This window comes from Myxine glutinosa, chromosome 9 (genome assembly GCF_964187855.1).
Source record: "Myxine glutinosa chromosome 9, kmMyxGlut1.1, whole genome shotgun sequence".
NCBI lineage: Eukaryota > Metazoa > Chordata > Myxini > Myxiniformes > Myxinidae > Myxine > Myxine glutinosa.
The window spans coordinates 65,345,287-65,360,214 of NC_136269.1; the positions used below are offsets into that span (position 1 = coordinate 65,345,287).

The 14,928-nt window shown below is 40.4% G+C and overlaps 1 protein-coding gene across 1 annotated transcript in view; it reads left to right on the plus strand.

Annotated features, from left to right (window-relative positions):
• LTBP1 (latent transforming growth factor beta binding protein 1) overlaps positions 1-14,928 on the plus strand; it is a 343,539-nt gene that overhangs the window by 301,712 nt on the left and 26,899 nt on the right. The window contains exons 29-31 of the mRNA XM_068129074.2: positions 3,641-3,727; positions 7,308-7,436; positions 9,852-9,995. Coding sequence (XP_067985175.2) covers positions 3,641-3,727; positions 7,308-7,436; positions 9,852-9,995 — 360 coding nt within the window. The remainder of the gene's footprint in view (positions 1-3,640; positions 3,728-7,307; positions 7,437-9,851; positions 9,996-14,928) is intronic.

The following is a 14,928-nucleotide window of genomic DNA, read 5'->3' on the forward strand; positions in this document are numbered from 1 at the left end:
ATTCCAGAACCCTCCATTTCTTTCTTTTCAGCCATTCCTTGGTGGATTTACTGGTATGTTTAGGGTCATTGTCATGTTGCAAGGTCCACCTTCGGTTGAGCTTCAACTTTCCGACAGATGGCCTCACATTATCCTCAAGCACCCTCTGGTACAATGAAGAATTCATAGTGGATTCTATGATGGTGAGCTGCCCAGGCCATGATGCAGCAAAGCTGCCCCAAACCATAATATTTCCACCACCATGCTTTACAGTTGGTATCAGGTTATTGTGGTCAAATGCTGTCTTTGGTTTTCGCCAGACATGTTTTCTGGTACTGTCGCCAAATAGCTCTACCTTTGACTCATCTGTCCAGAGCACATTGATCTAGAAGTGCTGGTCTTTGCCTCGCTGTTCATTGGCAAACTTTAGTCTTGCCCTGATGTTCTTTCTGGACAGCAAAGGTTTCCTCCTGGCACACCTCCCATGTAGATCAAATTTGTGCAGCCTCGTTCTTATGGTAGACTCATGCACTTTGACATCAACAGTGGCAAGAGCTACCTGTAGGTCCCGTGATGACATTCTGGGGTTCTTAGAGACTTCTTTCAGCATCTTGTGGTCTGCTCTCGGGCTGAACTTGCTGGGGCGGCCTGGCCTGAACAAGTTGGCAGGTGTTTGGAATCTTCTCCACTTGTAGATGATCTTCCGGACAGTCGAATGATTGATTTCAAATTGTTTGGAGATCTTTTTAAATCCCTTCCCAGACTCGTCGGCATCTATAACCTTCTTTCTGAAGGTCTCAGAGAGCTCTTTTGATCTAGGCATGGTGACGCCGCACACTTCATCAACAAAGAGCAAACCAAACTAAATGTTTGAGGTTTAAATAAGACAGGTTCCTCCAAGATCCTCTCTAACGATGTTCTAAGCATTTGCACCTGAGCTGATGCACCTGATTCTAATTTTAGGTATTTGAAGTCGTGATAAATGTAGGGGTGTACTTACTTATTCGACATGCGAAATTTGCATTTATGTTTATTTAAATTATACAATGGACTATAAAATGTAAATGTTTCATGATATTTGTTATATTATATCACCTTTATCTATCAATATTGTTGAAATGAAGACAAAATAGCTGTATGTTGAAATATGTTGAAAAAGTCAAAACTTTACACGGGGTGTACTTACTTTTTCACGTGACTGTATATATATATATATATATATATATATATATATATATATATATACACACACACACACACACACACACACACACACACACACACACACTACATGACGAAAAGTATGTGGTGTGGACACCCAAACATCACACATCTCATTCCAAATTCACAGGCATTAATATGGAATTGGTCCCCCCCTTTGCTGCTATAACAGCCTCCACTCTTCTGGGAAGGCTTTCCACTGGATGTTAGAACATTGCTGTGGGGATTTGCTTCCATTCAGCCACAAGAGCATTAGTAAGGTTGGGCACTGATGTTGGGCGATTAGGCCTGGCTCGCTGTCGGTGCTCCAATTCATCCCAAAGGTGTTCGATGGGGTTGAGGTTATGGCTCTGTGCAGGCCAGTCAAGTTCTTCCACACCAATCTCGACAAACCATTTCTGTATCGATCTCACTTTGTGCATGGGGACATTGCCAGGCTGAAACAGGAAAGGGCCTTCCCCAAACTGTTGCCACAAAGTTGGAAGCACACAATTGTCTAGAATGTCATTATATGCTGTAGCGTTAAGATTTCCCTTCACTGGAACTAAGGGGCGAGCCCGAACCATGAAAAACAGCCCCAGACCATTATTCCTCCTCCATCAAACTTTGCAGTTGGCACTATGCATTCAGATAGTTGCATTCTCCTGGCATCCGCCAAACCCAGATTCGTCCGTCGGACTGCCAGATGGTGAAGCGTCATTCATCACTCCACAGAATACGTTTTCACTGCTATAGAGTCCAATGGCAGTGAGCTTTACACCACTCCAGCTGATGCTTGGCATTGCGCATGGTGATCTTAGGCTTGTGTGCTGCCGCTCAGCCATGGAAACCCATTTCATGAAGCTCCCGACGAACAGTTGTTGTGCTGATGTTGCTTCCAGGGGCAGTTTGGAACATGATAGTGGGTGCTGCAACCGAGGACAGACGATTTTTATGCGCTACGTGCTTCAGCAATCGGCGGGGTCCCGTTCTGTGAGCTTGTGTGGCCTACCACTTTGCGGCTGAGCTGTTGGTGCTCCTCGACGTTTCCACTTCCCAATAACAGCACTTACAGTTGACCGGGGCAGCTCTAGCAGGGCAGATATTTGACAAACTGAGTTGGTGGAAAGGTGGCATCCTATGCCGGTGCCACGTTGAAAGTCACTGAGCTCTTCAGTACGGCCCATTCCACTGCCAATGTTTGTCTATGGAGATTGCTCGGGTCAATCGAATTTAACCTACAGGTTAAATGTTTGCCTATGGAGATTGCATGGCTGTGTCCTTGATTATATATACCTGTCAGCAATGGGTGTGGCTGAAAAGCCGAATCCACTAATTAGAAGGCGTGTCCGCATACCTTTGGTCATGTCGTGTATATACAGTAAACCCCCCGGGCCCCCGCCACCCCCCCGCCTTCCCAATCCTTTTCTCTGCCCCTCTCATCTCCCCCCGCTCTCCCCCCTCCTGGGAGATTCCCTGGCAATGCAGGGGATTTCAGCTCATGGAAAATAATTTGAGGTGGAGAAAGAAGATACGGAATTTGGAGGAGCTGGAAGAAAATGGGAGATGAGCAATGGGAAAGAGGGTTAGAATGATAGAGAGTAAAGATGATTACCAATTCCTCCATTTTGTATTTGTAATGTCATCCTATCACTCATAATAATGATGAATAGTGTATTTTGATTCAAATGAATGATGAAAAAATTGCCTTATCACAGATGGGGAGATAACTGAGAATAAAATTTCTCAAATATGCAGAATTCTCCACATGATTTAATCCAAGTTAAACTTTCATCAGGCAGCATTGTCATTTATCATTTGTCGAGGATCTATCAAGGTAACTGCCAATTGACCATTTGATCAACTCAATGCTTTAGATCAAATAAACCCTTATTGGTCTATAATTTCTGCTGTACTATCCCTGAGACACATTAAGGATCATCAGTACACATTTCTTGAAAGGAGTTTTAACAAATTTTCTGCAATTATTTGATAAGGTTGCAGTCCTTTGCATTACGTTTGGAATCTGATCTTTGAAGATTGCTGGAGCACCATGTTGATGCTTATGTAGGCCAATAAGCCTGACAGTGCCAATCTCATCTGCAGGACAGAGGAGGGCAATAAATTGTAACTTGGCCAATTAGTACCAGCAGATAATGGCCTACCATTTCAAAAGGTAGCATGGGAAGTTTATGTGCATCTGCAAAAGCTACCAGATGGGACAATTGACTTAAAATCCTTCTGAAAGATGCCATACTCATTTATGTAAGGCTCTTATTGTGAAACAGGGTGACTTTTGTAAGTTCATTTTCATATCATACTATATAACTTGCTGTCCGTACTGTGTGTATTTATAAATGGCAATAACCCATGAATGGTTGAGTTAAGGGTTTGGGGAATGATTTTAGAATCAAGTTGAGTGTCATGTCAATAATTTCAGAATCGATGCATTATTTTTCAGAGGACTTTGTGAAGCTTTGCCCAGAAGGTCGTGGGCGTGTTCCTAATGGAGATGCGGAAAATGTGGTTGATCACAAAGAATACACAGGTATGTTCATCACATCATACATTACAGGGTACTCTAAAGCAACAAAATTGTTGGCCATTTTGTTTATTATTTGCAAAATCGAACATTTTTCAAGTATATTGGTTGGTATTGTGTTATTCTGTCTGTCTGTTTGGTTGTCTGTCAATTGCCTACAGGTCACAATTTAAAAGTAATCTTCATGAAACTTCACCAGATGGTAGAGTTGGTCATAAGGAAGAAGCCTATTGATTTTGAGGTCAAAGGTCATCTTGAGGTCAAATTTCTACAATTGTCATTTTTTCATCCGATTGACTTGAAAATTGAACAACATTTGCATATTGAATCACTAAATTGGGAAACCGATTATATTTGAGGTCAAAACGCCAAAGGTCAACTCAAGGTCAAACTTCCAAAATCATCAATTTTCATCTGAAAAATTATGAATTTTCATCCGATTGACTAGAAAATTAGACAACAATTGCATAGTGCCTCGCTGAATTGGGAAATCAACTATTTAAGGTCAAAGGTCAACTCAAGGTCAAGCTTATAACATCATCAATTTTCATCTGAAAATTCATTAATTTTAATTCGATTGACCCGAGCTTTGATTAGGATCGTCAATTTTAATCTTAATGAAATGGACAATTTGATATATCTATGGCAACTTTTATTTTGGGGAGGGGTAGATTTTGCAAGTATCGTGTTCTGCGTGACATCTTCTTGTTTTGTTTATTTTTAAGATAGAGCATTTTGGATTCTTCTGATGTAATCCAAAAACATTTTGGTTGCCCGAATGAAATCAAAGCCATGCAATACCAGTTGCAATCACTATAACTCATATTATATACTGCTTCATATTATAAGAGTTACAATGACGATAAGTGAGAAATGCATTTGAATATCATGCTTTAATTTATCCGTCTGATGGACATCATTATTTTATCAATTAGAGTTTGTGAATGTTTTGTTTTGCAAGTTAGGAGTTTTACACCCAGGCGTACCCAGGAGTACCATGGTCTGGCTTTATTGTTTCATAATCAGCAAGGGATTGCTTTTCTTTGGTTTTACCCTCTCTTATAATTTTGAATTAAACCACAAATAACACTGAAACGTATTGTATAAATTGGAATATGGTTTAACATCAATATACTACAGTTTCATCTGTAATAATTGTCAGCAAGATGTTTATTTAGTGAAACCATTTTATTACCCTCGCCAGAGGAGAGGGTATTGCATTTGAGTCCGTTTGTTTGTCTGTTTGTCTGTTTGTTTGTCCGCACAGAATAAATAAGATTTTCTCTGCAACCGTTGGTCCGATTGACAGGAAATTTTCACCAAAGGTGCAACTCTACCTGTATAATTTTTTGATGATAATTATGAAGTCATAGGTCACGTGGTTCGGCCGCCATCTTGGAAAAACCGAAAAAAATTTGCACCTCTATATCTCCGAAAGCGCTGCATAGAAACAATTGAGACATGGCTCGTTGTAAAGAACTCTCCATGGGGAATAAAATATGTTAATGATGATGTCATAGGTGACTCCATTATGACGTCATAATTCGACAAGTACAAAACTTCATCCTATCAAGATGAAATTTCTTGAGCGCCATGTTGGCATAAACTGGTGGAGAAAATAAATAATGATGGCGTCATCGGTTACGTAGTTCGGCCGTCATCTTGGAAAAAACGAAAAACTTTGCACCTCTATATCTCCGAAAGCACTGAATAGAAAAAATTGAGACATGGCTCATTGTAAAGTACTCTCCATGGGGATTCAAATATGTTAATGATGATGTCATCGGTGCCTCCATTATGACGTCATAATTCGACAAGTACAAAACGTCATCCGATCAAGATGAAATTTCTTGAGCATAATCCAGGAATAAATTAGTTTAGAAAAAAAATAATGATGTCATCGGTCATGTGGTTCGGCTTCCATATTTGTTTTAACATAAAAGCCTTAAAAACCACTGATTAATACATCCTGGTGAGGGTTTGCAATCCCTGATTGTTCTTTTTCTTCTCGTTTATTACTTGCAAAATCGAAGATTTTTCAAGAATATTGGTCGGTTGCGTTTGTTATTCTGTCTGGTTGTTTGTCAATCATCTACAGGTCACAATTTTTAACCGATCTTCACGAAACTTCACCACATGGTAGAGTTGAGTTAGTCATAAGGAAGGAGCCTATTGATTTTGAGGTCAAAGGTCATTTTGAGGTCAAATTTCTAAAATCGCCATTTTTCATTCGATTGACTAGAAAATTGAACAACATTTGCATTTTGAGACACTAAATTCAGGAAACTAACTATTTTCAGGTCAAAAGGTCAAAGGTCAACTCAAGGTCAAAAGGTCAACTCAAGGTCAAACTTCTAATATCTATTTTCATCTGAAAAATAATCAGTTTTAATTCATTTGATTCGAGCTTTGATTTAGATCGTCAATTTTAATCTTTATGAAATGGACAATTTGATGTATCCATGACGACTTTTTTGGGGGGGAGGAATGGATTTTGCAACTATTGTGCTCTGCATGGTCTTTTTTTAATTATTTTTTTCGTTTTATTTGTCTTAATTATTTCTCTGTTTTGAAGCTTATCGTAATTTTATTGGCAAGAGTTTGCATTTGCTTTATTGAAAGGGGTACAATGATCACATTATTTATGGTCATTTCTTTCATTTCATTCTGCAGAAATAAATTATCTGTGGAAAATTGGATTTTTTATTCAGAAGCAATGTCCTTTTCCACATTTTGTTTCTGGGTTATGATTTCTTAAAATCGCATGAACTAAAAATGGAGTAAAATAATAAGCATTTTGGTATTGTGCATGTTTAAACTACAACAGCACTCTGTGGAGCGCATACCTCCACCAGACTGAATATATGCTTATGCTTTTTATGCTTTGTATCCACTGATGGGCCGGATCTGGATTCGGACCTGAATCAAAATCAAATTGGCTTGTTCTTGTTGCCTAACCAAGTCATCCACCAAGTTGTGTCACAACTCATCCACAACTTTTTGAGATATTGTGCTTTTTATCGTTTTTGGCCCTATCTCTCAATTGTGAATAATCATTTTAAAATTTTAGTGTCCGGATCTGGATCTTCACCAAAATCTAACAATTTCTTCCTTGCGACATACCGAAACTGTCCACCAACTTTTGTCCGAATCCGTCCACATCTTTTTGAGATATCCTGGTCACTGACAGACAAACAGACAGACAGGGTTGAAAACACAACCTCCATCCATCTTCGGTGGAGAGGCAACAACACTTGTGTAACAGGATATTAAGAATCTAGTAGAGTTACAGGTTGAAATGCACCTCCCCCAACACATCCCCTCTCTCTTTTCTCTCTCCCTCCACCCCTCCCCCCTCATCTCCACAACCCACCACCTCCACATCGCTTTACTCCTTTGCTTAGTTATACTTTTTTGATTGTGGGTTTAAAAATGAACAAACATGAAAGTACGTTTTGCTTGATTCAGAAAATCCAAATCTATTTAACCCAAATGTTCGTATTCACTGTAAAAGAAATGTTTAGTCTGGGTCTTGACAACACTTTAAGATGTAGACATTGTATGTTGTCAACCAATGTTTCTACAGATGCTGATGAGTGTTCTATGTTTGCGGAAGACATTTGTAAAAATGGCTACTGTTTCAACATGCAGCCTGGTTACGAGTGCTTCTGCAGAACAGGGTTCCACTACGACCCGTTGAAGCTCGAGTGCCTTGGTACTAACCAAACTTCTTGTCTCAGAACTTTGCCGACACCAGTTTGTAATGTAACATTACTATCCTCTGATAAATTCACACCCAATGAATGAATGATCGTTTTAAGGCCATTTTCCCCGCTAGAGCGGGGGTTAGCCTTGCAGGACCCATGACAATCATGGTTCCCTGTGTGAGGCAATGTTCATATGGCCGGATGCCCTTCCTGACGCCAACCCTTGGTCACGCTCTTACGATGCGCAGGGATACGGTGTACCTATTCTAAACCAGGGTACACACCGGGATCATTCATCCCAGCAAGCTGGTACTCAATTTGCCGACCTCGGAAGGATGACAGGCTGAGTCAACCCCCCTGGCGTTAATTCAACCATCGACCGGGATTCGAACCCAGGATCCTAGGATCCCAAGCCGGCACCCTAACCGCTAAGCCAACACCAGGCTATAAATTCACACACAATGATACTTGTTATTCCTTCACATTTTAACAACTATGACAATGGACCATGAAGAGCATAAAATGGAAGTCACAGATAGTCACAATGTGGAAATGATGCTGAAGTGTTTCGCTACTACCACACTTACTCGTTTCTGGCTGATACATTCAGGTCTTAGAGGCCCACCGTCACTCGTTTGTTCTCAACATCGTTGCTATATGAGAACTGGGCAAAAAGTTAAATGAATGAAATAATTACAATAATCCAAGACACCAACACTTATTTTTAATATAACGTGTTTGTGTATATATACACAGTATATATATATATATATATATATATATATATATATATATATATATATATATATATATATATATATATATATATATATATATATATATATATATATATATATATATATATATATATTTAAATACACAGTATACATATAAGTATATATGTGTAAATAAATATATGTATTGTAATTTATAATTAATGCTCCAACCTCCTGGCAGCACCCCATTAGCACCCCACAATTTAAACAATCTCAGCTTCAAAGTCTACACGAATAATTTCATCTTGAGGCATGAATAATTTCATCTTCTAAAGGCCACATCGACATCAACATCAATCTCATGACATTCATTAATGAACCTGAACCTCCATCCCGACTACGAGACACAACAGAGTCAGTAATATATCACCATCAAAAACCTGGTGTATATCAACAGATAATCACATTCACTATTTGCTAATTGCCATTTGACCTGCTCTCTATGACAGTATATGCATGTTTATATATGTATGTTATAAATGCATGTATGTTTTATATATACGGTATATTGTACACACACACACACATATATATATATATATATATATATATATATATATATATATATATATATATATATATATAAATAAGTAATTGTATGTACTTATATGTTGAAAAATAAGAAAATGCTCTTGCGTCTTATTTCATTTGTAGGACCTTTTCTTATCTTAGTATCTCATTTGTAGAACATTTTGAATGTCTCATGTAGATCTTCTCTCTAGTCCGGGAGGTCGGCGGTTCAATCATCAGCCGAGTCATACCAAATACTTAAAAATACAATTGTCGGTGCTGCTTCCTTGCCTGACGCTCAGCATTTAAAAAGTAAAAAGCACAGACAAACTATCATACGTTGTAAATAACAGTGCAGGCTTTGATGGGCTGAATTGCCTCCTCCTTGTAAGGAAGCTTGTATTATTATACTGTATACATGGTATTACAACAGTGATGGGTGGCCCCATTTTAAAATGTAACGAACAGCTTGCAAAAACTTCATGTAATTTAACCCTTTAAACTTAAAAACTCAAACTACATAAAGGGTTACGTTTTACAGAATTTAACCCTTTATATAGATGTCACCTGTACTTTAAATGGTTAAGCTTTGTAAAGCTTTATAACGAAACATGCATTATATTAAGCCAATATTTTGGCTTTTCAAGTACGATATTGGACTTGATGAGATTCTGTTGTTTAAAATATATGATTTTCATGGAGTTCCATGATTCCAAGCAAATCCAAGATCGCTGTTTTCACCATCTCAGGCCATGCCCCACCCACAACCATGATCTTTCTACCCCCATAAACCCTCCGCAAACCCAACTCTTTCTGGGTTTCTAGTTCTTCTTTCCACTTTTGTGATTGAGAGTTTGCGGCTGTATCCATATTATTCATACATAGTGTCCTCCCATTGCCCTCGTTCATCCTCCACTTCTCTTATCACTCCAAGTCTCCCTGTATTTTTTTTAGCTCCCCCATTAAAACGGAATTGCAAAAATTATTGTTATTCATGCTGAAATAAATTAGGAATTAATAGGTATTTAAATATACTGGTGATGTGTCACACATAGCTTAATATTTAATGACAAACTTACAGGTTTACTCTATGCTGGTATACCTGTACAACTCACATTCCCTGCATCATGTGTCCAGACATCGATGAATGTACCAGGTCAGAAAACTGCATTGGTGGATCTTGTGTAAACCGGCAAGGCTCGTATGATTGCTTCTGTCCGCTGCACACTACGCTTGACCGACAAGGAAAGCTTTGCATCAACGAAAGCACCGCGCTGCATGGTAAGCCACACTTCCTCAGGACAGAGAGCGATTGATTATACCAGAGTGGAAACAATCTCGGTACATCCGACACATCATTCCATTTCAAGAAACCAAACAAAATGAAGGCCTTTAGATGTTTTTAACTTATCTGGATTAATTGACTTTTGAAATTCTGTAACTACAGTAAGGCAAAGGAATGCCTTGGGTTTAAAGCAGCAGTTTTACTGTTTGCACCAATTTCCCGACGTCCCTTCGCTCCATACATCGGTTAAGGATTGTCATTCATCTGACCGTTTAAGTCTTCATTCTTCATTTTTCCCACTCAGCATCTAAGTCTTCATTTTTCCCCTATTTCATGTTTACACTACATTGTGTCACCCCTGTTTTGTTTTGTCTACATTCTCATCCCTTACTTTGCAATTTTTCCTTCCCATCACGATTTCTCTGTATTTCTAACCTTTATTCCTATCTTATCAGTCCTGTTGTTGCTTCGATATTATCATCGTTTCCGTTGTCATTACAGCATTACATACACCCCCGAGCCCTCTGATTCTCACCTCTTCTTTCAGTCTTGATACCTTTACAACAACACAACAGGCATTTCAAGGCCATTTTCCCTGCTAGAGCGGGGGTTAGCCTTGCGGTCCCCATGACAATCTTCTCCATTTTGCCCTATTTTCTGCATCTCCCCTTGTTAACCCCCTTGCCCACATTTCTTCTTCCACCACCTTTAGCCAGGTCTTCCCCATCCTCTACTTCCTTCTACATTCATTTCCATCACTCTTCTCAACAAGTCACTTTCATCCTTCCTCAACACATGACCAAACCATCTCAACCTGTTTCTCTTCACAGCAACCATCACAGGCTCTATTCCCATCATCTTTCGCAATTCATCATTTCACTTCCTCTCTCTCAACGATACTCAGCACATCCACCGAACCATTCGCATTTCCACCCTTCCAGCCTTCGTTGCTGCTCTACGTTCATTACCCATGTCTCGCTCCCATAAATCATAACACTTCTCACACATGCAGCATACACCTTTCCCTTCAGCTTCAACAACACTCCCCTCCTCGTCAGCATGCCACTCAGTTCCAGAAACTTCTTCCATGCACATCTCACTCCAGCAACCGTTTCCGAGTCTGGTCCATCTTCTTCATTCAGCATGTCTCCTAGGTAACAAAATGTTTCCACACCTTCCAGCTTCACGCCATCTCCAAGATTCAACTCAACATTTCCTCCATTTGCAGCTCCCTCTGTGCACACCTTATACTTGAATGTAGCTGCCACACTGGTTAATGACCCTCTCAGACCACTACATTTTTGATGAACCCACTCAGCACACATTGTATATTGAAGGGAGTTCACTCCGACACCCTTCCTGCACACAGCACACGGCCACTTCCCAGTTCTTTCCACTTCACCACATGCCATCACCTTCGTTTTTCTGAAATTCACCTTCAGACCTTTTGTCTCCATACATTCCTCCACTTGTTCATCTTCTCCTTCAGTCCATCTATACTATCCGCAATCAACACCAGATCATCTGCATACAACAACTCCCACGGTAAACCCTCCTTACGTTCCGAGCCAGCACCTCCATCACAGCTACAAATAGTAGTGGACTTGGTACCGATCCCTGATGCACTCCCACCTTCACCTCAAACTCACCACTGTTCCCGTCCTTCGTCCTTACAGCTGTGCGCTCTCTCTCGTACATTGCCATCACTACTTTGATCAACCATTCCTCCACTCCTAACTTCCTCAATGCCCAAGTCACTACTTCGCGTGGAACCCTATCAAATGCTTTCTCCAGATCAACAAACCCAAGAAACAACTTCTTCCTCTTCTTAATGTACTTCTTCTGCAACTGCCTTGCAATAAAAAGCACATCTGTCGTTCCTCTTCCTGGCATAAATCCGAACTGCATTTTGTCTATCTTCACTTTCTTCCTTATCCTCCTCTCCAACACCCTTTCCAATACCTTCATTCCATGCTCCAATAACTTTATCGCTCGGTACGAGCCACAGTCCAGAGGGTCACCTTTCCCCTTGTATAGAGGGACAAGGGTACTCAGTTCCCAATCCACTGGAATGCGGCCTTCTTTCACCACCAGATTACATATCTCTGTCATTCTCTTCACACCCCAACTTCCTGCTGCCTTCAACATATCTCCCACAACTCCCGTCGGCCCCCCTGCTTTTCAACTCTTCATTGCTTTTATCGCTTCCTTAACTTCCATCTCAGTTATCTTCTCTGCCGGTCCTAAAACTGGGTTACTCTCGATGTTGCCATCCCATTCATTCTCTGCATTCAACAGCTTTTCCATATATATTTTCCATCTTCCTTTAATTCCATCTGGGTCCACAATGGTTTGTCCCACTTCATCCTTCAAGCAATTCACCCCCATCACATCACACCTCTCTTTCGCTATCTGCTTTGCAATCCTGAATACTGCTCTCTGACCCTCTTCCGAATCCAAGCGTTCTCCGAACCTTTTCCTGCATGCCTCCTGCGCCTTTGCTACCTCTTTCTTTGCAGCCTTCTTGGCTGCCTTATAACTTTCATGCTCTGCCTTTTCTGCCCCCGTACCCTTCGCCTTCTGCCACTGCTTGAACTTCTTCCTCTTCTCGTCAATCCTCTTTCCAACTTCATCAACAGTCTTGATACCTTTATACAATAAAAAATACCAGCATGGCCTTCTGATAATTGTTTCAGTTGAGAAAATCCATGGTCAATAACTCGATGAGTTTAAAAAATGAAAAACTTGTCCCTTTACAGAAAGTTGTTACAAAGAGTGGTTTCTTTTAAATCTCAAGGTGTGCGTTTTTCTTTTTTATTCACTGTCTCACCATATTAAATAAATCAAGTTTATTTTTATTACTGTCTGGGCGTTTTGCTTGAACAAAAAGTTTTGCAAAATGCACTATTTATATTTTTAAAATGTCATTATTAAACAAAGCACAGATAATTTCAATGTAAATTTACTTTACAAAACTTCCAGGAATGTATGCTTTGAAGACACGTGTAACCAAAGAGGATAAATGTTGTTTTGTGTTACTTCAATTTTTTATGGCAAATCAACCTGCAAATCTGGATTAAATCTGCATTCCATAGTTAGGAGTACACTGGAACGGTGTCTGTGTGCTGTCGGGCCATCTATATGTCTCGTTGTACCACAGAACTGTATCTACCTGTCTGAGACTTTCCTTCCAGATCTGACTTTTTGCCAACCACAACATTCCTGCCTACAGTCGGCCTCACAGCCAGCGCTCAGCTCCGTCTTCCAACTTCTCTTGTAGCTGTGTCTGGCACGAGCACTACACAACGTTATACCCTTCTTGGAACTCATAATTGATATATTCCGTTGCTGACCACAAAGACAACGAACTATCCTGTGCATGAAAATTTTGCATTTGGCTGAGGATGATGGGAACTGTGCAGAAACTTTCGAGACTTCTTCTGCATATGGATTGTTCTTGCGTACGTAAAACCGTTAAACGAGAAGAGCACTGGAATCTAGTTATGAAGTCTTTTCTGCTTGATTTAGGATGTCTATTCACACAGGAACAAACAGACAGTCTTTTCTCAGAAATTGCAAATGGATTTTCGTTCCAATATGCTTTCCAAGTGAAGTATTAGAGCAAGTAGCTATTAATCGTTCATTTGCCTTTGGTTAATGCATTAAACATCATTTGGCACGAAACCACAGTAATCTGAGCCAACTGATGAATTTTAATGACAAACCAAATAATTCATCTTGAAATACCTGCAGTACTTCATCTTTAATGATTTCCAAGTTATAGCCTCCTGAATTAGACCAGGTGATTAGGCTAAAATAAAAATACATAGCAGGATATCTCAAAACGTTATGGACGGATTTAGACGAAACTTGGTGGACAGGTTGTGTGTGTGACAAGGACGATTCGATTCGATTTTGGTGAAGATCTGAGTGTGGATTGGGATACAATATTTATTTAATTTTTAAGTGATTCTTCACCATTGAGAGATCTGGCGAAAAGCGATATACAGACTTGGCATTTAATATGGAATTTTTTTTTTTCTTGACTTGGGTTTACTTTCTTAACTCAGTATATCAATCTAGTGAGTTTCTTTTACACTTCGGTGATTTATTTGTTGAAAGAACCATGTCACTGATTGTCTGTCGCAGCAAGAAGTCAACAACAGGATTATATCACAGGTGGCGTGGCAAAATGTACGGACAGGTGCATTTGATGATTGGCTTCACAGTCAGGTACACAAGGGTTGTTGCGTTCTGTATTAGTGGAAAACAACTGCTGCACGTCTCCAAAAGTTATTGCCGCTTCCTCTGGAGATGGTCCGTCAACTCGACAATGCTGTTTGTCATGGAGTGGTGGCTTTACGAAATTACGGCATGAAACAGCGTGCTATTGCTCGGCAGTATGGCATCACTCAAGGTCAGGTGTCAACGATCCTGAAACGAAATGCTCAGAGGGGTGTCCCTACTCCAATACCGAGGCCAGGACGTCCCCGCAGAACCACAAGGAGGGATGATCGCCAGCTGCACCGGTTAGTCCGCAATGGCCGTACCAAGTCAGCTAATCGGCTCAAGCCTGAGTGGCAGCAACTGACAAATGTGCCTGTATCCAGAAGGCTAGTCAACCAATGACTGATTCAAGCAGGCTATCGTGCCAGGCATCCCCTGAGAAAGCCACGCCTGACCAGACAACACCGCCAGCGCCGATTGCAGTGGGCCAGAGAGCACCGTCAATGGCAGCCAGGACACTGGAATCACGTGATCTTCAGTGACGAGTCTAGATTTCTGGTCTATCGTCAAGATGGCCGCGTCCGAGTGCGCAGACAAGTGCATGAAGCCTACAACAAAGATTGTATACTGCCAAGAGTCCAAGCTGGAGGTGGTAGGGTGACTGTTTGGGCTGCTTTTCATGCAGGGGGCAAAACTGACCTG